The 24243-nt window shown below is 34.8% G+C and overlaps 1 protein-coding gene across 1 annotated transcript in view; it reads left to right on the top strand.

The window, feature by feature from the left end:
• Nucleotides 1-24243, top strand: part of CCDC171 (coiled-coil domain containing 171) — a 354732-nt gene that overhangs the window by 300240 nt on the left and 30249 nt on the right. Inside the window, exon 26 of the mRNA XM_021063474.1 lies at nucleotides 8754-8906. Within this exon, the coding sequence (XP_020919133.1) occupies nucleotides 8754-8906 (153 nt within the window). The remainder of the gene's footprint in view (nucleotides 1-8753; nucleotides 8907-24243) is intronic.

The following is a 24243-nucleotide window of genomic DNA, read 5'->3' as shown; positions in this document are numbered from 1 at the left end:
ACTGATTTTTTACTTTTATGAAATGTGCTTTTGGCATCATGTGTAAGAACTCTTCATCAAGCCCTGGATGCTGAAGATTTTCTCCTACATTTTCTTCCAAAACTTTTATAGTTTGATGTTTTTCATTGAAATCTGTGACCAATTTTGAGTTCATTTTTGTATCAAGTCTGTAGTTTAGGTTGTGGTAATCAGAATTAAAAGATGACTTCCTAATATCTTCTCCCTGATGTACCTGAATTGTATAACCCACTCTCCTTGAGAGTGGGACAAGTAAATATGAGATTATTATGCTAGGTGGGCCTGACCTAATCAGATGAGCCCCATAAAAGAAGGTGATGTGTCAGAAATGTGCTCTTCTCTTGGCCTGGAAGAAAGCAAGCAGCCATGCTGAGAAAGGAGGGGTCTATTTGGCAAGGACCTATGGGGCCTCTTTCAGAACTGCCAGTTACTCTGGCTGACAGCCAGCAAGAAAATGGAGACCTCCGTTCTGCAACTGGAAGGAACTAAATTCTGCCAACAGCTTGAATATGCTTGGAAGCGGGCCCTGACTCTTTGATGAGATCACAGCTTCAGCTGACACTTTATTTCAGCCTGGTGAGACCTTGAACGGAGAACCCAGCTAACCCATGCTAGACCCCTAGAAACTACGAGATACTAAATGTGTGTTGTTGTAAGCCATTAAGTCTTTGGTAATCCTTGAGGGTTGTGCTGCCTTTGTGCTTATGTAAATGAGGATTCTGATTACTGGAGCTTGTGTCTGCATGTTAGGGAAAGAAGTGGGACGTTCTTCCTGCCAGGCCCACTGGGTTGGTAGATTGTCTTCTGGATTTGGAGGCTTCCTACTAAGGCCTTTCTTGTGCCTTTCTGACTTTAGGCTACTTGGTGTTTTGGTTTATAGGTACAAACACAGCTGCTGCCATTCTCCTTAGCACCCAGAGGAGTGGGGCATCCAGCTCAGTCAGTCACCCCATGATGCAGAGGAGTGCTCTCCATACTGCTGATTGCTTACTTTAAATTTTGAGCCAGGATTCCCAGTGTATGTACATGTGTATATTTATACCTTTATAGATTATATGCTTGTGTTATTAAATAAGCTCTATAACATGAAACAAAGAAAAACAGAAACATTTTACAGATAGGATTTTAAAAGAGTTTTTTCAAAGAAAGATAAAAAAAATAATATAAAAACTGTGGAGACAGTAGAAAGATCTGTGATTGCCAGGAGTTGGAGAAGAGGGAGAAATGAAGAGGCAGAAAACAGGATTTTAGGGCAAGGAAACTCTTCTGTATGACAGTACAATGGTGGGTATATGTCTTGCATATTTATCCAAACTCATAGAATGGACAACACCAAGAGTCAACCCCAGTGTAAGCTATGGGTTTTCGGTGATGATATGTCAATGCAGGTCATCGATCGTAACAGATGTACCACTCTGGTGTGAGATATTGATAGTCAAGGTTTGGGGTATGTAGGAGTAGGGGGTATATGGGAACTTTCTGTATTTTCCACTCAATTTTTCTGTGAACCTAAAATTTTCTAAACATAAATTCTATTAAAATAACTAAATATAATATATATAAAATAAAGTCCATATATGGAAGTCTCCAATTTTTTTTCTACTTTAATTCACTTTGGAGACTGAATACACCCTCATGGGTATGTAAGACAGTAGATGTTCCTTTTTTTTGTAAAGTAGGAGATACAATTTTTTTTCTTTCCATGTATTGGCACTGGTGCCTTCAATTGGTCCATGTTTAGAGGTTAGTGTTTCCTGTAAGGTGTGTTGGGAAAGGTGGAAGGAATTTACACTGCAGCGGGGCTGAGTATGGTCTCCTCACTCATTTACTTTTCTTTGTATTTGAAACCGTTACATACCCTGTATGGTTAAGTAATTTATGAATTAAATTATTTTATGCAGTGTAATCATTGCAGCAGTTTACAATGAGATGAGGTAGTCTTTAAAATCTTCTATATAAAGTTTGCTATTTTTCTTGTGAAGTACCTCAAAGTAGTCTTGAACTTAAGTGTGAGTTGTGCAGTTTTCTGTAACAAAAGAGAAGGATTCCAAATCTGTAGACCTTTTCATTGATGGTAAGTAGCTATCAAAAGCATCCTATCTAGAAAATATTTTTTTACCCAGGACAAAACACGTTCTGTCACAAGTTTAAAAAAAAAAAACCCTAACTGCTTCATTGAAGGAGTTTCACAGAGCAGTATGAGAACAGTTGTTTGGAAATACTTCCAGAATTTTGCACTTTTTTCTAAAAATGATCCAAATCTGTAAAAATTCATATTTTTAACCAAAGAAATCTGTTTGAATTTTTGTTAGAAATATAAAATGTATTTAATATAAATGCATTTGGTAAAATGTAAAAACGGGACATGTATTTGTTTAAAAATCAGATGATTGATTCAGGGATGTTAGAAATTTTCTAGCTGATGGAGTTCCCATCGTGGCTTAGTGGTTAACGAATCCGACTGGGAACCACGAGGTTGCGGGTTCAATCCCTGGCCTTGTTCAGTGGGTTAAGGATCCGGCTTTGCCGTGAGCTGTGGTGTAGGTCAAAGACGCGGCTCAGATCCCGCATTGCTGTGGCTCTGGTGCAGGCCTGCGGCTACAGCTCTAATTAGACCCCTAGCCTGGGAACCTCCATATCATGGGAGCGGCCCTAGAAAAGGCAAAAAGAAAAAAAAAAAAAGAAATTTTCTAGCTGAAATTCCAATTAAAACTTCGTTTACTTGCTAGATCAGATTGAAACATGCATTTCATGACTTAGTAAATACAACCAATGGTGTACTTCTGCCATTGCCTCTTACCTATTTACCAAGTGTGTGAGATTGGTGAGGGTGAGGACTCAGTGTTGGACTTCCACATTGCTTTATGGATTTCCCCTCTATCCAAAAGCAGAGCATTCCTGTAAAACCTTTCATAAGCTGAAATGGCATTAAACGAAGGAGCAGCAATTACCCTAAGCCCTATATTGCTAATGGATGCACAAAATAAATCGAGACAAAGCACAGATGCTCACAGACACAGTTCAAAGCTGTGTTGACTTGATGCTGAGATGCCGGGAGGAGATCCCAGGGGAAGGACCTTGGTGGAGCCTGCTCTCCCTTCTCTGGGTGAGCACTGCCTCCAAAAGGGCTCACTGCAAAACAGACGCTGAATGCTGCTTTTCCTTTTTGGCCTTTTTTGGTGAAAACAAACAACAATCCTTTTTGGATTGCTTTTGGTTAGCGAAAACAGGTACTAATGTAGGTCTCTTATAAAAGTGATTTAGCTTAAAGCAAACTTTTGAAAAGCGGGGGATTCCTGTGTCACAAAATGTTATACAAGACTTTTAAAATTGTAAAGCATATTCAATCATATTTCCTTCACTAAAAATCATTAGTAATTTTTTTTTTTTTGAGAGCGAAAGGTTTGAGGGCTACTGATAAAGCAAAGTTAAGCCCCTCTTCCACTTCTCAGAGCTGTTTACACTTAGCTTCAAGCCCACTTGTGGTTGGTTTTGCCTTTGTAGAAGTGTTTTCTCTAAAATTTTGTTTCTGGCCCTTTTACTTTCTATTCCTTATAAGATTCCTCAGAATTCTTGTCAGCTGGTAGCATTCTTAACCAGCTTTGATACCTGCACACGCACATACACACACGCACACACACATGCAATTCCATGTGGAAAGCAGGGAGGTAGATGACATTCTATCATCCTGATTCAGTCTTTCCTACATAACTTAGCACTGGAATGTCATGGTGAATCACGCATTTAGGGCCAGGGCCAGAAACCAAGCATCCAAATTAAAGAGTCCAATTCCAGATCTTAGACTGGCTCTTGACTGGGGAATATAGTTGCTATTTGCAGACTTCTAGTAACAGACCCCTTTAACCCTCATTCTCTGTCATATCCCTACACTTAAAAAATATTGAAATGAACGTAGTAATTTTTTGATAATGAAGAAAATAATTTTCCTTTAACTACAGGTGCCAAAAAGTAAAACTGGTTACTAAAAACTACAAGAATGTTATCATTGTAAGACTTGCTTCCTTAAGAAAGACATCTTGGAGTTCCCATTGTGGCTCAGCAGTAATGAACCCGGCTAGTGTGAGGATGCATTTTTTTTTTTAATGTTTGTAGTATAGTTGACTTACAATGTTGTGTTAGTTTTGGGTGTACCGCAAAGTGAATCAGTTATACATACACATATGTCCTTTCTTTATCAGGTTCTTTTCCCATATAAGCCACCTATATATGTTTTCTACTGTACAGCATGGTGACCCAGTCACACTTACATGTATACATTCTTTTTTCTCACATTACATGTTCCATCATAAGTGACTAGACAGAGTTCCCAGCGCTATACAGCAGGGTCCCATTGCTAAGTTTTGATCCTTGGCTTCGCTCAGTGGGTTAAGGAGCCGACATTGCCGTGAGCTGTGGTGTAGGTCACAGACGTGCCTGGGATCTGGCGTTGCTGCGGCTGTGGTGTAGATTGGGAGCTGATTCAACCCCTAGGCTGGGAATTTCCATATGCTTCAGGTGCAGTCCTAAAAAGAACAACAGCAAAAAAAAAAAAGATATCTTTGATCGTAACTGTTTTATTATCAATGGGATGTTTTCTTGTGAAGAAGTAAATATTCATTAGCCTCCAAAATTCTTTGTTTGAAAAAATTTTAATATATTCAATATCTTATATTTAAAATACTTATAATGTGTCCAATAATACCCTTCAGAAATATTAAATCTTTCTTTTATGAGTTAAAATAATAATTTTCCTAATTTGATGTCATTGTCATTATTATAGCTAACATTTACCTGAGTGTTTACTGTGTGCCAGATAGATAAGGTCTTTCTGTGTATTAATACTCATTTAATCCCCACAAAATCTTGATAAAGTAGGGATCATTATCCTTATTTTACGGGGATGTATTAAATTTCACATATTTCGTATATCTATTTTACATGGTATGCTTACTTTATATAATATACAGTAATGAATATAATTTAAAGTAAAATGTCAGAGGTTTTTGCTTCCCAATTACTTACGCAAAAATACAAATAGAAAATTTGCTATTTTGTTGGCATCTAGGCCTTATGACATTTTCCACTAATTTTTACTCCTGACATCAGCTTCCCAAGGCTCCCACTTTCCCTGAAGTCCAATTTGGGAGTCAGTCTCAACTACCTAATATGTACATAACAAATTATATAAGTATTATTCTGGTCCTCAAGTGGCAGTCACCTATTTGTATCTCAGAATTTTTTATATTCTGCTTTTCCTTAAAATAGAATGTGTAATTTTATATATTTGGATTTTCTCATCTTTTTATGCTGGTTATAAACATGATTGATTATTTGTAACACAAAAGGCTGTTTTTCTTTTTGTTTTGTTTTGTTTTTTTCCCAGAAACTATCTTTTGTTCTGTTGCTATACAGTAGATAGATAAACCCTGCTAAAATGCATATTCTATTGTGTGGTATGGTCCAAATCTCATGGGCCGAAGATGACGCAGGAGAAATTCTCAAGTGCTGGGCATGCTGTTCACAGTATCATGCTGCTCTGTCACTGTTTCCCAACATAAAGGGGTGTGATGTTTTAATAGGGGAGCAAGGTGTGTCGTAAAGGGTTAGACTCCAGGACTTGATAGAGAAGTCATTAGATGCCCCCTCCCTCTTCTTCCCACCCCCTCACTTGATTCTGTCATTTCCATTTCTTCTACCAAGTTAGCACCTTTCTTTATATTAAAGAGTTGGATTTGCACTGGCATCCTTTATTACATAGTTTGAATCACTTTTTAATACTGGAAGTTAACATTCTTTATTCTTCAAAAGAGCTGTAGCTTCTTTGAATAGCTTTGCCATTTCACTGACACTGCTCCCTACCTTTCAGTTCTGAAGGTGGGTTTCATTTTAGAAGCTTATAGTATATTTTACAGACACTGGTACATGAATCATGCCCTCTGTATTGATCACTGTACCTTTGCTGCCCAGAAAAAAATATCCTGTACAGTGTTAAGCAAAACTGCTTTTGTCTCTGAAGTGAAATACTGCTTTAATGATTTTAAATGCTTAAGATACTAAATCCTAAGCAAAAAGATTATCATTTTATTCTTTTTTAGTCTTTAAAGAAGTAATATGTGGTTTCTCTTAGTACTGCACTGAATATTAGAATTTAGTTCTTAAAAGTAGGTCAAGGAAGGAGACAAAATTATTATGACTTTTGTCCCATCCATCATATGAAAATTCAGATGTAACTTTTCAAAAAATGTATTTATTTTTAAGTGGTTTGAGGGAATATCATTTATATTATTTATTCCTCTTAGCATATTATGTATGTGAGAATTCATAAAATGTGTTTCTTCAAATTTCAGAAATAGAATAACTTTTTAAATGTTGAATTTTTTAATCTTTAACTGTTAGAGGCCAATTCTATTATGATTTACACTGAAATAATAATCCAAGAACCTATTATTGATAGAAGGGTACTTTCTTCTTTATATTGAATAAGCATTTATGCATTTTTTCATGCTTTTTATACACTTTAGGTCCTTATACAACAAGAACATTTGTATAAGAACTACCTTTCACAAATTGTCTCATTAAGATCTTAGTGGAGAATTTAAAAATAGAAGAATGGTACTACTACAGTGAAATTCACTCATACACCGTTTTCCTAGGCCTTTTTTTATATTAGATGCAGTGTAATTGAAGGGTAAAGAGAATGGCTTTGTATGAGATTTGTAACTCTCTGACCCTTACGACAGTTTTGGAGGTAAGCAAGAAAATGCCTCTTCTTCCCATTTTATGGAGGGAAGAGATGGAAGCTCAGAGAGATGACATGGCATCGACCAACATAAAGCTAAGTAATTGGCAGAGTGAGGACCAGGAAAGAATAGGACTTGTGATTACTGGTCCACTGCCTCAATGGAGAAGATAAATGGATTTACCAAAGAGAAGAGAGACTTGGTGCAGGAAGAAGCAGATATGATTTTATAATTTCTGATTTTTATATACTTTTGAAACCCAGGGAAATACTTTGTATTAGTATTAGCCCTCAGCTTACCTTGAAATGCCTCAAGTTAAGGAATGCTAGGACATGTGAGATGTTCCCAAACATGAGATTGTACCATGCTTTTGGGTAGTAGAGGTCATTTTTGTGTATTCTGCCTTTTTATGCCTATAGCTATGCTTTTGCTTTATTTTTTCACTTGAACAAAGTATGGCTAGTAATTTATTCATTAGTGTGTTAAGGTTATGTTTTCCAAAATATCTTCATTCTTTTCTATAAGGTATTTTTTTTGCAAAGTTCAATATGCCTATTCAACTTGTGGCTTTTCATCTTTTCCAGTCTCCCTCCCTTCCTCCCTCCCCTCCCTTCCCATCTCTTCTTCTCTCCTCTCCTTTCCTTTCCTTTCTCTTCTCTCACTCATTCAGTCAGTCATTCATTCAAGCCATCCCTGAAGATGCAGAGATGATTTGGCACACTATCTGGCCTAGGGAACTCCCTAGTATAGTGAAAATAAACATGGAAACTAATGCATTTAGCTAAAGCAATACATGTAATAGTAGAAGCAAGCCTGAAGGACCCACAGAGAAACAGAATAGAAGTTAACACTGCCTTTGAGCTCAAAAGAAGCTTCTTGAAAGAGGTAGTTTTTAAGCTGGTTTTTTGAGGCAAATAGGAATTTGTTAGGCAAACAGGTGTGAATTTTCTTATTTTTAATTACAAATAACTCACCTACTGCTGTTTCTCAGATATTGTGAATGTTGGTTTTTACTTTTCATTTACCAATTATTATTTCATATGCATTCAGAATTGCCCAAATATCTGGGTTTATTTTTAAAGATTCTCAAACCAGACTCTTCAGATTGAATATAATTTGGAAATTCTCAGACTGTCTACAGTTATACTAAGTTGTGGCTGTGATTGGAACATGTTTTTTCTTGTAAATAATATAACATTATATCTGAATATGTCTTTGAAATATTTGGTTTTACTTTGCTGTACTTGAAGTCTTTTAAAAGACTTTTTAAAAAAAAAAAGGTATAATAGTATTCTTGGACTTAAAATACACTAGAGTTTTCTTTAGAAGCAAAAGTCTGCAGAATATGATTAAATTATAACTCAGAGGCCCAGTAATCCCCCAAATATTATACTATTTAGGAGGAGAAAAGTTCACTGGCACTTGCTTATGCTATTTATTATATAGAGTATAAAGCCAGGGCATCCCTCTATTATACAAATGAATGAAAATAATTATACTTTTCTTACAATATGGGAATCACATTATTTACTCTTAAAAATCACAAAATTATTTCAGCTTCTTTTGTTCAAAACATTCGTTTTTTATGTGGATTGAAAATTTTACTAATCTTATTTTGAAATATCTTACTTATATATCTATCTGTTATGTGTCTTAAGATTGAAATTTAGGTCAAATTACAACTTAAATTTAACTTTACAAAGAAAATAAGTGTGCTATATTTAAAAACTGCATTCTAAATTTTAAGCACAATGGATCAAAGTACATCTTATTTAAATAAATACTCTGGAAAAGAAGTCTCAATTATTTCTCCCAAACTTTCTTAAAATAGTCACTGTTCTCAGTGTAAAATGTGGGGTTTAGCTTTATTATTTTAAAGGAAGATGAAAAGTTGTTTATTTTAAAATTTTAATGATTTTGCTTTCAAATTATGGAAATTCTCCTTTGGGGACAGCTTTATTTGAATTGTATGTGACATTATTTTTATTTCTTAAGGCTATGATTAAAAGTTTCATGGATGTCTACCAACTTGCAAGCACTAGAATTGCTACGTTAGAAAAGGAAATGACATCTCATCGAAGTCACATTGCAACCTTGAAATCAGAACTTCACACAGCTTGTTTACGTGAAAATGAAAGTTTACCATCAGTAAGTCCTACAGTATATTTTCTTCTTTGAATTTTGGGTCACATTTATATTCATAATGTTTATAAGATCACTCACCAATATATAATTTAGGGTAAATGATCAATCAAGCAACATAAAATTATTAAGTGTGGAGAAAATGTTGAAGGAAGAAAAGCAATTAATTTTTGTATTGTACCATGTATAAAGATATGCATATTGTTATCAGTGCTAAAACACTACATCAAGATTCCTTTGTGTTTGGCAGGGCAGCTGACAGTTGGATTTGGCAGTATGCATAGTTAAAGCTTGCAACTGTCTGAAGATTCAGTGTGTCCCATTAAGACAGAATATTATTAATTATGCGTATAACCAAAATGGTAATTAGAACATGTGATTATTCTCTGTAGAAAACTAGACTTATCCATAATACATGCCTAGCTAAAGATGCATGTTGTGATTCATCTATACGATTAAAATTCAGTTTCAGCAGTCATTTTATGTCTTAAAATTTTAGCCCATGATGAAATTTGGGCTCATTTAAGACTAAACAAAATTTTCTACATTTGAAATATGTGTTTGGAGAGTATCAAAAAAATGAATATATTTGTGATGTGAAAGAATAAAATACACATTTAAATTTTTTTTTTTCTCAAAAGCCAGATTTATCAATGGTGAGATTCAGAGGGTTACCAATAATTAAAGGCTCTTTTCCTTTTTTGGTTTAGTTAGAATGGATCATGGATTTTGTAAAGAAAAACAGTGTTATTTTGCCATTCAGCTGTTGACCAATTTCAAATGGTATAATAACATTAAAGCAGATAAATGCCCACCTGAGGTTTGCTTCCTCACCTCCTCTGGGCCTTAGCTCAGGTGTCAGTATCCCAGTGAAAGCTCTTTGACAATAGAATTTAAAATTGCAACCATTAACCCAAATTTTGTCTCATTCTTACCCCACGTTGCCTATATATCTTCTACCTTACTTGCTTAGTTTTTTTCACTATAGCATTTATCAATTTACATATATTGTATTTTATTAATAAATATGCTCATTGTCTGTTTACTCCTTACTCTCATAGAATATAAGTTCCATAAAGAAAAGAAATTGAGTATTTTCTTCATTGCTATAAAGGCACTTTAGTGCCAAGGACAGTCTGGCCCAGAAGAGGTGCTCAACAAATGGTTATTGAATGTGAAATAGTAGTATTTAATCTAATAAATGAACAAACTAGTTATTTGGGACCTGAAATGTGAATTCGGTTTAGTTCACTTTTTAAGATTACTTTGTTAATTTCTTAATGAGAAAGTAGTAAACTTGACCTCAAATAAGAGAAATTAAAATGAAGAGGAAATCTTGATAAAGATTTGAATAAGCATTTGGAATACATTTTAGTCTTTCTCTGAGGTGTGTTTACATTTCTTCCTGCTACCTCTCTGATCCCATTGGTTAATATTGCATTTATAATATTTAGGTTGTGTCAACTTTTTTGAGTCATACTCTTATTGATTATTTGTTACTGTTATTCATACAAAAATAAGCACTTGTATTTTGAAAAAGGCTGAACTTGGTAAGGTAGGATTGTTTCTCCATGGGTTCACATTTTTTTTTTTACCAGTTATTAAGCTGTTAATATCTTAATTGGGGTGTGCTTAATATATACCTCACTGTCATAATGACACTCCACTTCTAAACCTTCCTAACAGATATGCAGGATCATCTCATTTGTAAGAGGAGGTTCGCTCTGGCAGTGATTCTCAAAAGGGAGCATGTGTTATGTGAAAAATTTCCCCACGAGATTCTGATTTGTCCTAGGACACTGCTGCCCAATCACATGTATTTATGGGATGTGTGTTTTCTAGTCTTTTCCCTTAGTTTAGAATCACTGTTTTTAAAACAATAATGATTTTGTATGATAATTTTTATTTTTCGAGACATTTACATATGCATTTTCTAACTTGAACTCAACTCTCTGAGGGAGGTTATTCATTTAATTTCATAGATGAGAGGTGATACAGTTTGGTAGATATGAGTGTGGGCTTAGGAATTACATCCATTAGAAGTACAATCAAGTATAAATGAAAACTTGACTCACATGATTTAAGAAAAAAAAAATTTTGTTCTTATATAGTAAGAAGTCTAGAAGTGGGTGACTATTATCATTAGTTTTGTGGTTCAACTTCTCTGCAATTTCTCAGCCATTCCCTGATTGTCAGAGTATGGTGGTCAGCTCTAGGATTTGCAATCACATTCAAATCAGAGGAATGGGATGGCCCAGTATATCTATTTTGTATATGTAATAAAGCATTAAAAGGTTTTCTGTTTTATAAAAACTAAAAAGCTTTAAAGGAGAAACTTTATGCTCAGATTTGCACTTTCAAAGATCGCTTTGGCTGTAGTGAAGAAACAATTGAATGTGAAGAACAAGAGGTAGGGATGTGTTAAACAGTTCCTATTTTTTTTTTCCTTTGTAATGGATCAATGATTTCATTTGCTGAGAGAGAAACAATTAAATGGGAGGGGATATTGTGAGTTTGTTTTTGAGTATGTTAAGTTTGAGTTGCCATTGAGACATCCAACTGGAAATGTCAGAAAGACTCCTTGATATGGAATTCAAGCAAGATGCCAAGCTGGAGATATAAATTTCAGGTATTGTTACACAGGTAGGACTTGAAGCTGTTAGCAAGGCTGAGACCTCATAGGTACAGTTGATAGAGTAAGAATAGAAAAAGGCCTAAGAGTGAAGTTTGGAAAAGCTCAAAAATACAATTTTTGAGTGGAAGATAAGGTTGCAAAGGAAGCTGTGAAAGAAGAGTCAAAGAAAAAAAGGGGAAAACCTGGGAAGTATGATCCCTTGAGAATAGAGAATTTCAAGAAGTGAAAGAGTGTCCTATTTCCCATATTATCAATAGTGTCATATGCTGCTAAAAATCAAGGGAAATGAGCACTGAAAGTGGCCTTTAGATTTAGTGCATGGAGGCCCCTCATAACCTTAGCAAAGCCTCTTTCAGCAGGAGGTGGAGAAGTAGGTGGGAGTTGACCCCCCAAAAAAGTATAATTAGATATCTATCAGCAGGGGGTGGAGAAATAAGTGGGAGTTGACCCCCCAAAAAGTATATTTAGATATCTATCTCAAAGGTTTATCTGTCTAGTGTGAAAAATAGGAGTGCAGTATTCAGGGTATTCAGGAGTTTGATTTTAAGATGGGAATGACTCAATATCTTCTTAAAATAGGCTTCCAGCAGTCTGATTTTGACCTTGTTCTCTATATTGTCCATTTCTGTACTGTAATTTCAGTTACTACCTTCTCACACCCCAGCTTTCTCTTGACTAGTGTTTACATGATTTATCTTTTTCTATATCTTTTTCCATTCTTTTTTTTTAACCTACGTATTACATTTACAGTGAGTCTCTTGTAAAAAGATATAGTTGGTTTTTGTTTTATTTATCCATTTGACAATCTCTGGCTTTTGAGTAATTAGACCATTTACATTTAATATAATTATTGACATTTTTGGATTTTTTGTTTACATTTTATTTGTCTTATAGGGGCACAGGTGAAGATATGATCTTTGCCTTTGTGGATTCCTTTTCTAACAAGGGAAATGGTCACATAAGCAAATACTAAAAATAAGCATATGTAAAGTCTGTGGGAACATAGATGAGGGAGTTCATTCTGCCTAACATTGTCAGAAGATGATGAGAAGATGAAATATTTGTAGGAGTCTTTTGAAGAATGTATAGCAATTTGACACCTTGTTAAGGAGGAGGAAGACCCATCAAAATCTTTGCTTTATTTTGTTTGAAGAATAGGCTTTATGGATAGTACATATGTTTAATGAATTAAATTATATAATGAGTTTTTTGTGTAATAGAAATATATTGTTACTTTAGTTCCATTCTCCTTCTCAATTAACTTCATCTACCCAACCAGCCTGTACACACTGGAGCTCAAGACTGCTTGCAACAGTCACTCCAGACCCAACCTTCATATGTTTTCTATCCATTCTTGCACCATCCAATCCCTGCTTCTTATTTTATAACCTGATTTGATTCTGCCTCTGACTACTTTTGCTCTTGGTGTTCTTATTTGGCCATTCTCAAAACTCTGTTAATGGGTCCTCAGTTGAACTAGCTCTTTCCTCCAGTACTTGGTCCACCTACCATCACATCCTACCCCTAATATATGGCTTTAGAGTCAGGCAGATGTGGGGGTGTTTCTGGCATTAGTATTTATTACCCACACAACACTTTAAGCATCAGTTTATATATTTGTAACATAGATGAAATTGCCCACATTGTAGTATTGTGAGGATTAAACAAAACACAGTGTCTGGCATATTGGTAGATACTCATAAATATTGGTTTGCTTCCCTACACGTAGATTTTTTCTGATAGTAACATATATTTCCTACAGCTAAGCTATACTTACACTTTAAGAAATATATGCTAGCATGAGGAAATCTTTTTATGAGTAGGCAAAAGAACTAAAACAATGCTTAAATCAGCGCTTTTAGCACATATTAAATATAGTATTAATTAATACTAATTTAATACTAAATACAGTATTAATGTTAGTTGTTATCGCTTATTAAATGAACTGAGAACAGTCAGTATGTATTTCTAAATTTTCTTGCCATTTCACTAGATAAGAACAAAATATATATTATTAATTTAAAAACTTGGTATGTAATGGTGTTGCAATGCGTAGAAAGAAACATCATATTTCGGACATGAATAGTCATCATTATAAGCCTTATTCCTCTTTAGGTGGCATTTCCATGTTTTTTTTTTCAGCAACATGTAATAGTAATGCTGGAGTTCATGTAGGAGTTCTCATCAGTTGTACACTTGCCAGGACTTTAACATTTTCAGCATGTTGGTTTTGACCCATTAACTGAGGGCTGTTCTGGAGCTTTTATCTTGAGTAACAGTAACCAGAAAGAGCTTTGAGTAAAGAGCTTTTGAATCCCATACAGCCCAGTAGAGAACAGTACAGCAGTCAGAACCAATTACCTGTGGGTGTTTGGAGATTGGCATGCCCACAACCATGGAGAAACACATGATATTTCAATCTGTGAAACATAGAATGCCAAACCCAAATACTTTGCTGTGAGTTATGGTGCTTCGAGCTACAGTATTGATTTGCTTCATTTCCATTGTATGTTTAAGCAGTACATTTTTAATTTTCTAGTACTTTATTTGTGAGAAAATAATAAATTACAAATCAGAGGAGCATTCCATTTAGTGTATTGCAGGGGAGAGATCTCTGCATCATTTTTCAGATTATGTCAGATTTGATAGTTTGTTTAGTGGTATTCTAGCGTTAATAAAGCAGAAAGGCTTATGTATTTTGGTTCAGATTAAAAGAAGGATCCCATTTATCTTAAGTTCTCAAATAAAATTTTGTTACATTTATTTTTATTATATTTTCTTGATAGAGGAAGTATTATTTGTTAATATTAGTGTTGTATAGATAAAGAAACTGACAGAATTTAAATAACTTACTCAAGGTAAGTTGCTTTCTTAAACTTTCAAACACTTCATCTCAGTTGATTTCCTGATGATTTTTTTATTAAGGTTTTTAGTCCTTTGAGAAAAATAATTATTAAAAATGAGCCATAAACTAAGCCTTAATTTGTTAAGCCAGGTGTACAATGCAGTACAATGGTATAAAGTACAGATTTTCAAGTCTTACTCCCAGATTTTTAATTAGAACCCAATCGGATTAGAACAATGTCTCTAATTGCTTGTCTGGTGTTTTCCTATGAGACTACAGAATGGATTAAAACAAATCTCTGCCATCATGGTCCTTCCAGTATATCAGAGATTATAACTGTTATACAAGTAATTAAAAGAATGACCATTAAGATGGAATAACAGAGTGCCATGAGAGTACATACCTGGGGGCTCTAACCTTGGCTTGGGGTGGTCTGAGTAGATCTGAGTAGATAAGATGAAATTAAGTAGGAATTGACAAGGAAAAGTATGGAATGCTGAAGGGATGGAACCATTCTGTGTGACTGGAGCAGCTTGAGTCAGGTGGAGAAAGGTGAGAGATGGTGGAGACCTGTGGATGGGCATTATGGCCATAAGTTGTGACTTTCAGCTTTCTTAGCATCTCTCAGACTCTTATATCTCCACTAACTGCACTGGAAAACATATACCCCCTTTGCTTTATGTATTTACTCTTCTCAACTGCAAATTTAATTTTTTCTATTTAATTCTCAAAATTTACTGACATTTGATATCATAGCAGCACTTATTTTACCCTTTTGCTAAATACTGCTAAATATCCTCACTAAATTCTCTCATGTTTTTATCATAAGCCCCAGCTCTGGCTTTTGGATATTAACAGAGTTAAATAAGGGAAACAAAACTATCAAAAGGTGGGACAGCCCAGTCAATAGGTATACCTTTTCCTTGGTCCTTGATATAAATTTTTGAACTTTTAAATGTTTTTCATAGCCTAGAAGCTCAAGGTTTTTTTTGTATGGTCAATAGGACCTAGAGGTCATAATGTATATTCCACTGGCCTCATACCTCCTTTCTAGCCTTTTAGTTTTTGTACGGAGGTACTTTCACAATAAATGATCTCTGGATAATAACTATAGGGGCATGATATTATAAATTTTTTATTTATATAGTTGTATATGTAATTAATATATTTAAGTATATAAATATACAAATTATATCTTATATAAATGTATAATATTTTAATAATAAACATTTAATATTTGATATATATTATAAATATAAGTATAAAATATATTTATATGTAATAAATATGTATTTATATAATTCTATTCTTCAGTGATGAACTATTACAAGGGTGGAGCAAGGGGTAGCAAGAATGAACTTTTCACACTCTGATCACTGTAATCAAATAGAAATTAAATTGTAGAAAATAAAGACAGCAAGCCCAGAAACCCAAAATTGAAAATTATTTGTGACAAATAAGAACATTCTTTACAGCATATCACTTAAATAATTTTAAAATTTGTCAGATTTTTTGGTGCCCCTAACTGTGTATCTTTACCCCACATAGGCATAAAATGACCAGTGTAGTACTTTTTACTCACGCAGTGGGTAAATATTTGACAATAATAGTTATATTCCAAATGAAAATAAACTGTGCTTGGGCCTAGCAAAAAATTAGAGTATATGAGATTTATTTTAGAAATAGAAGTCTAATTTACGTAAGTCAATAAAAAGCTTATTTTCAAGAATGTATTTTCTTGAACTACGTAAAAGTTAACTCAAACTGGATCAAAGATCTAAAAATAAGAGCTAAAATTCCTTTTTAAAGTTTTATTGAAGTGTGATTCATTTGCAGTGTTATGTTAATTTCTGCTGTACAGCAGTGTTTCAGCCATACATATACACATACCCATTCCCATATAGGTTATCACAGGACACTGAGTAGATTTCTCTGTGCTCTACAGCAATCCCTGGTGGTCATCCATTCCATATGTAAAAGTATGCATTTGCCAATCCCTCACTCCATCCTCTCCCCACCATACCCTTCCCGTTTGATAACCATAAGTTTGTTTTCAAAGTTTTTCATTCTTTTTCTGTTTGGTAAATAAGTCCATTTGTATCATTTTTTTAAAATCCCACATATAAGTGATATATGATACTTGTCTTTCTCTGTCTGACATCACTTAGTGTGATAATCTCTGGGTCCATCCAAGTTGCTGTGAATGGCATTGTTTCATTCTTTTACATCACTGAGTAGTATTCCACTGTATATATGTGCCACACCTTTATCCATTCCTCTTTTAATGGGCATTTAGTTTGCTTCCATGTCTCAGCTATTGTAAATAGTGCTGCAGTGAACATTGGGTATTTGTATCTTTTCAAATTTGGATTTTTTTTCTGGATGTATGCTCAGGAGTGGGATAGTTAGAGTATATGGTAGTTCTATTTTTAGTTTTTTGAGGAACCTCTATACTGTTTTCCACAGCAGTTTACCAGTTTATATTCCCACCAACAATATAGGAAGGTTCCCTTTTCCCACACCCTCTCCAAAATTTATTGATCATAGATTTTTTGCAGATGCCCATTCTTACTGATGTGAGGTGATACCTCATTGTAATTTTGATGTGCTTGTCTCTAATAATTAGCAATGTGAGCATCTTATCATGTGCTTTTTGGCCATCTGTATGTCTTCTTTGGGGAGTGTAAGAGTTAAAATTCTTCATTAAAAACAGATATAAATCTGCATGAGCTTGGACTTGACAATAGATTCTTAGATTCAACACTAAAAGCATTAATAACAAAAGAAAAAATAAAGCTTATCAAAATTAAAAACTTTTGTGCATTAGAAAGTACTCCCCAAAATGGGAGAAAATATTTATAATTCATATACCTTTTTAGGATCTAATATGTAACGAACTTTTACAACCAAAATTTTTAAAAGGGCAAAGGACTTAAATAGATACTTCTTCAAAGGAGATATTCAAATGACCAACAAACACATGTAAAGATGCTCAACATCATCAGTGGGTAGGCAGATGCTAATTAAAACTACAATGAGATATCATTTAACACCTACAAGGAATGCCATGAAAAAAAATTTTTAAATAAGGGAAAATAGCAAATGAACTTAGTAGCACAATTTACAATAGCCAAAAGATAGAAACAAACCAAACGTCTATCACTTGATGAATGAATAAACGAATCTGGTGTATCCAGACAATAGAATAGTAGAAGGAATATAAAAAGGAATAAAGTATTCATATATGTTACACATGGATGTACTTTGAAAATATTTTGCTGAATTAAAGAAGCCAGGCATAAAAGGCCAAATATTATATGATTCCATTTATATAAAATGTCCAGAATTAGCATATTCTGTCTCCATAGAGGCAGAAAGCAGATTAGTGGTTGCCTGGGGCAGGAGGGAGGAGGGAGCAGAGAATGACTATTTAGTTGGTATGGAATTTACTTTTGGGGTGATGGAAAAGTTCTAGAGTGAAGATGGTGGTAATGGTTGTACATTATTGTAAATGTACTTGATGCCACTGAATTGTACATGTTAAAATTGTTAAAATGATAAATTTTTTATGTCATGTGTATTTTGCCACATGACAAAACATTTCTTTAAGTTCTTGGGTGGTATGGAATAGGCAGCTAGAATGGCAATTTGTGTACTGTACTAGAAAGTAGCATGATGGAGAGTCAGAGGAAACTTGGATTCTAGAACAACCTCTGTTATCAACTCAACACAAAGTTTTGGCAAATAAATCACACATGCTCCTTGGTCTTGGTTTTTCCTGGCTGTAAAATGAAGGATTTCAAATAGATGAAATCCAAATTCCCTCTCAGCTCAAAAATTCTTTGACTGGAGTTACAAATACTGATTTTTAGTACTTAGATCCTAACTGTGCTTTGTTTTGTTCTTGCTTCACTGTCCAACAATAAGACAAGTGTGCGTTTTTGAATTTATAACAACATAATTATATTTTGAATTTGGTTATATGCAACACCAATAACCCATTTACAAATGTATACCATTTGTATAAATCTCATAATAACTTGTAACTAGGCAGTCAAAAAGTCCCCAAAGTAATCTGAAAATGTATTAGCGTATTTTTAAGGAGTATTTCCTTTTTTTATGCAAAGTTTTTTTGATATTTAATATCTTAGGAATGTGAACTTTTAACTCGTCAAACTATTGTAACATATTTGAAAATTATAGTAATTTGATTAAAATGTTGCCTATAAGGCAAAAGGTTTAGTTAATAGAATCCATATGTAATTAAAATGCAGAACTAAATGTAATCAGACTCCAGTGCCTAGTGCCTTCATATTGATAGTTTTACAATGGCCTCTGGGGTTGAAAGTTTAAATGTTACCGAATGCAACAACCCTGCAGAAACTATCTCAGGTGGCAATTTAGCTGTTTTAAAGACATCTATAGGGTTACTTGATAAGATGTGAATATCACATCCTAGATTTTCATCGTTTTAGGAATAGCTTCAGTTGGCAAGTGATAGAAACACATGACTGGTATGCTGGTGGAGAACCACACTCTGCAGCATTGTTATATAAACAACCCCAGATGAAGGCCCTTGCTATGAGCCAAGCCATGGCCTTCTTTTTTTCTTTTTTTAATAACAGAGTTGCTTAATTTGGGTGAATTCATTTGAATCATATGAAAGTTATAGACACAACACTATGCACCAAGCCACAAAAAAAGTTAAAAAAATTTTTTTTCCTGAGCTTAAAAAAATTATTTTCTCTGGACAGTTTTAAGAGTCGACATCCTGTGTTAGAGTTCTCTAATCATCACCAGCACAATTTACAATCAGAACACACAGAGAGTCAGTGTAGACCAGCTCATCTGTTGATCTTGGCAGAGACCCTTCATCTCACTGTGTGCAGCTGCCACTTGAGAGTTCGGGGACTCAGCAGAGAGCCAGAGGAGGGTGGGATGCAAGGCTGGTCAAGGCATGAACACGTAGGCCTGCTTCATTTCAACAGTGTATGTTGCTTAAAAAAAAAAGTCCTTTTATTTTACTGCCCACCCCCCTTCTTTTTAACCTGAAATTAAACGAGGACCTCTCATGAGCCACTGCGCTCCAGGCATAAGAAATTGTAATGTCTGGCTTCCAGAAACTGTCCCGTCAAAATGTGCTTCTGATTAGGTGGCTTAATTACAGCTGTGAAAACAATGTTGATTTAGGCCTCAAGATTCCAGGGCATGTCAGCCGTTATTAGCTAACCTTGGACGGAATCCACCATTTTAAAACTCTGTACCACTAAAGTCACCCTGCTTGACAACTTTTTGTTTAAGCAGAAAAGTTGCCAGGAGCAACACATTTTTTATGCAAAATATTGTTCGATGCACAATTTCAACGGCAGCACCATTAGTGTCCATTAAGGAGATGGTTGACTTTGTACTTTATCAAGAACAAGGAAGTTCTGTTTGTAAAAACAGTAAGTTTTGAATGGTATTTTTAAAAGGTTGACTGACATAAGAATTAATTTTAATTCCTTTAATTCAGTTTTATTTCAAGTCTAGTATGTTGGTTTAACCACCCAATTTTATTACACCTAAATTTTCCTGACAGTTTCATTTGCTGTTAGGAAATAAAATTGCAGTTTTTTTCAACACGGGAAATAATGGCTAGTTTTAAAAACGTTATGTTTGAAACTTCCCTTGCCTCAAGCTGGCTCAGGAGTAACCTCAGTTTACTTTTGGAAGGAAACGAACCTCATTAAATAGTTTTTAATATTTTAATATAAGTATGTTTTTTCACAGTAAAAAAGCTTATTAGACTGATGTATTAACACCTGCAGGGGAAGTACAAGTCTTAATAATTAGATGGCTCTAATACTTTGAAATTTTCAATACAGTTGTCACTGATATCATAAATATTAGAGCTACATATTTATAGTAGTTCCAATTGTATTGTATTTTAGAGAGCTAAAGCTCACTCTATATGCTCTGAGTTTTTTTTTTATCAATATTTAAAAAGTAGACATTAAACAGAAAGAAGTACCAAAAATTAAGGTGGGTAGCTGAATAGCAAACATAAAGAGCCATAATTCTCATAGTAATTTTGGAAGAAACTTTTGCTTGAAAATGCATGATTTACGCCAAACCGAATACTCAGGAGAGAGCTAAATGATTTCTTTAAAATGAAATCTCCCACACCCACCCAAGACATTAAATCCAACAAAGTGGGTGGTCAGGGCACATCTTTTTCTACTAGTCAGACTCATTGAACAGTTCAGGCACTCACTGTGAACCAGTGTGGACAAGGAAACTTTTGTTCCAGTTGAATTAAGAGTTAACGCATAAGGTGATTGTGAGGAACAGATGGGTGAATAGTTGTCTTGATGATACAGTGTGCATGTCTTGAAAGAGAAAGCTGGGCAACTCATTCAAAGTTGAGTTGCAGTTAGTAATCCATAAATAATATCAGTAACATTTTCTAATTGTCAGATTCTTTAGAGTCATGTTGCATCTATATCTGTTCCATTTATTATTTAATTTAATCTTCATATCAGTCTTATGAGAGATGTGTGATTTCCCCATATTGCAGATAAGGAAACTCAGTCCCAGAGAGGATAAGTAATTTGCCCAAGATCATGCTCTATGGTATCCAAGAATGGAACCCCCGTCTGTGTGTGCAGAGCCCATGCTCTAATTAAAGATGGAAATAGACATTTTTCTTAGAAAATGGATTCTAGGTTATGAAATAGTAGAGAAACATTAAGAATAACCAAGTTTATGTTGAGTGTGCCTTTAGGCTATTAAGAGACAAGGACATTTAAACTTTAATAAAAGTTTCATAGTTTTCTGTGCAAAACTAATGTTTTTTTCCTTCAGTAAAAAACGACTGTGTATGGAGAGTGACAAATTCAGTAGGTCTCTGGTGAAGGCCTTTTACCTAGAACAAAAGGACCTTCCTCTTTCCTTTTGAAGTTGTATTTTACACAGAGAATTGAAAGTGTATATCCTTCCATGTTATACCGGTTTGAAGTTTGGATATATTGCGTTTGTTCTTATGATTCTGTGTTAGCTGAGAAATTAGGAAGAAATAGCTGTCTTAGTTTCCCAGAACTTTGGCTTAGGGCAAACTTTGATGGCATCTGAATTCAGCTTATTATTTTGGATATCCTTTTGTTCTCAATGTTTGTCTGACACCTATTGGAAAGATACCCTTCCAGAGTGTAAGGGGGCAGGTAAGGTTACAGCTTTATATTTCTCGTCTCCATCGTCTTATTTCTCATCGGTTCTAACTGAAAATATAAACTTTGTTGAAAAAATTGTATAGATTTTATATGGTATAGATTATATCTAATTTTATCATTATGAAGTGATTGTTTTGTACAGAATTTTGTTATTCTTCCTGGTAGCTTATGACTTAACTTAAAAAATATTAATATATTGGCTATTAGATTCTTATGGTTATAATTATGTATTCCCTAACTGTTTTTGGCTTTTTTTGATAGTATAACATTTTTTTATGGAGAAAAGAAAAAAAGGCCCAGGAAGGAGTTTTGAATATAGATACATACATATACCTATGTAAATATTCTATATGGAAATAGATATTAATTATTTGGGGGTATTGTTATATTTTGCTATGGAGTAATCTTTTTTTTTTTTTTACTCAAATGAATTTATCACACTTGTGGTTGTATAATGATCACAACAATCCAGTTTCACAGGATTTCCACCCCACAGCCCAAGCACATCCCCTCACCCCCCAAACTGTCTCCTCTGGAGACCATAAGTTTTTCAATGTCTGTGAGTCAGCATCTGTTCTGCAAAGAAGTTCAGTCTGCCTTTTTTTCTTTTTCTTTTTCATCTTTTTGGTATTTCTTGGGCCACTCTCGCGGCATATGGAGGTTCCCAGGCTAGGGGTCGAATCAGAGCTGTAGCCGCCGGCCTACACCACAGCCACAGCAACGTGGCATCTGAGCCATGTCTGCAACCTACACCACAGCTCACGGCAATGCCGGATCCCCAACCCACTGAGCAAGGGCAGGGACTGAACCTGCAACCTCATGGTTCCTAGTTGGATTCGTTAACCACTGCGCCACGACGGGAACTCCATGTCTGTCTTTTTTTCAAATTCTACATGTCAGTGAAAGCATTTGATGTTAGTGTCTCATTGTATGACTGACTTCACTTAGCATGATAATTTCTAGGTCCATCCATGTTTCTAAAAATGCTGGTATCTTGTTCCTTTTAATGGCTGAGTAATATTCCATTGTGTATATGTACAACAGCTTCTTGATCCACTCCTCTGTCGATGGACATTTAGGTTGTTTCCATATCTTGGCTACTGAAAAGAGTGCTGCAATGACCATTGGAGTACATGTGTCTTTGCAAGTCATGGTTCCCTCTGGATAGATGCCCAGGAGTGGGATTGCTGGATCAAATGGTAGTTCTATGTTTAGTTTTCTGAGGAATCTCCATGTGGTTGCACCAATTTACAATTCCACCAACAGTGTACTAGGGTTCCTTTTTCTCCACACCCTCTCCAGCACTTATAGTTTGTAGACTTTTGGATGATGGCCATTCTGGCTGGTGTAAGGTGGTACCTCATCGTGGTTTTGATGTGCCTTTCTCTACTAATGAGTGATGTTGAACATCTTTTCATGTGAGTTTTGGCCATCTGTATGTCTTCTTTGGAGAACTGTCTGTTTAGATCATCTGCCCATTTTTTGATGGGATTTTTTTGGTTTTTTTGGTATGGATCTGCAGAAGATGTTTATAAATATTGGAGATTAATCCCTTGTCAGTTGAATCACTTGCAAAGATTTTCTCCCATTCTGTGGGTTGCTTTTCGTTTTGTTTAGGGTTTCCTTTGCTGTGCAGAAACTTTGAAGTTTGATTAGATCCCATTTGTTTATTTTTGTTTTTATTGTCAATACTCTAAGAGGTGGATCTGAGAAGATGTTGCTGTGGTTTATGTCAGGGAGTGTTTGGCTTATGTTTTCCTCTTAGAGTTTTATAGTGTCTGGTCTTCTTTCTAGGTCTTTAATCCATTTGGAGTTTATTTTTGTGTATGGTGTTAGGGGTGTTCTATTTTCATTCTTTTCCATGTGGCTGTCCAGTTTTCCCAGAACCACTTATTGAACAAGCTGTCCTTTCTCCAGTGTATGTTCTTGCCTCCTTTATCATAGATGAGTTGGCTGTAGGTGTGTGGGTTTAATTCTGGGCTTTCTATCCTGTTCCACTAATGTATATTTCTGTCTTTGTGCCAGTACCATGCAGTTTTGATGATTGTAGCTTTGTAGTATAGTCTGAAGTCTGGGAGCCTGATTTGTCCAGCTCCATTTTTCTTTTTCAGGATGTCTTTGGCTATTCTGGCTGGGTCTTTTGTGTTTCCAAACAAAGTTTAAACTATTTTGTTCAAGTTCTATGAAAAATGTCCTTGGTAATTTGATAGGGTTTGCATTGAATCTGTATATTGCTTTAGGTTGTATAGTCATTTTGATAATATTAACTCTTCCAATCCAAGAGCATGGTATATCTTTCCATCTATTTGTGTCATCTTTGATTTCTTTCATCAGTGTCTTATAGTTTTCAGAGTATAGATCTTTTGTCTCTTTAGGTAGGTTTACTCCTAGGTATTTTATTCTTTTGGTTGTGATGGTAAACGGGATTGCTTCCCTAATTTCTTTTTCTGCTCTTTCATTCTTAGTGTATAGAAATGCTGTTGACTTATGTGTATTAGTTTTGTATCCTGAGACTTTGCCAAATTCATGGATGAGCTCTAACAGTTTTCTGGTAGAGTCTTTAGGATTCTCTAGGTATAGTATCATGTCATCTGCATATAGGGATAGTTTTACTTCTTCCTTTCCAATTTGGATTCCTTTACAAAAATAAGACCC

Source organism: Sus scrofa, chromosome 1, assembly GCF_000003025.6.
Source record: "Sus scrofa isolate TJ Tabasco breed Duroc chromosome 1, Sscrofa11.1, whole genome shotgun sequence".
NCBI lineage: Eukaryota > Metazoa > Chordata > Mammalia > Artiodactyla > Suidae > Sus > Sus scrofa.
This window is presented reverse-complemented; position numbering and strand designations above follow the sequence as displayed.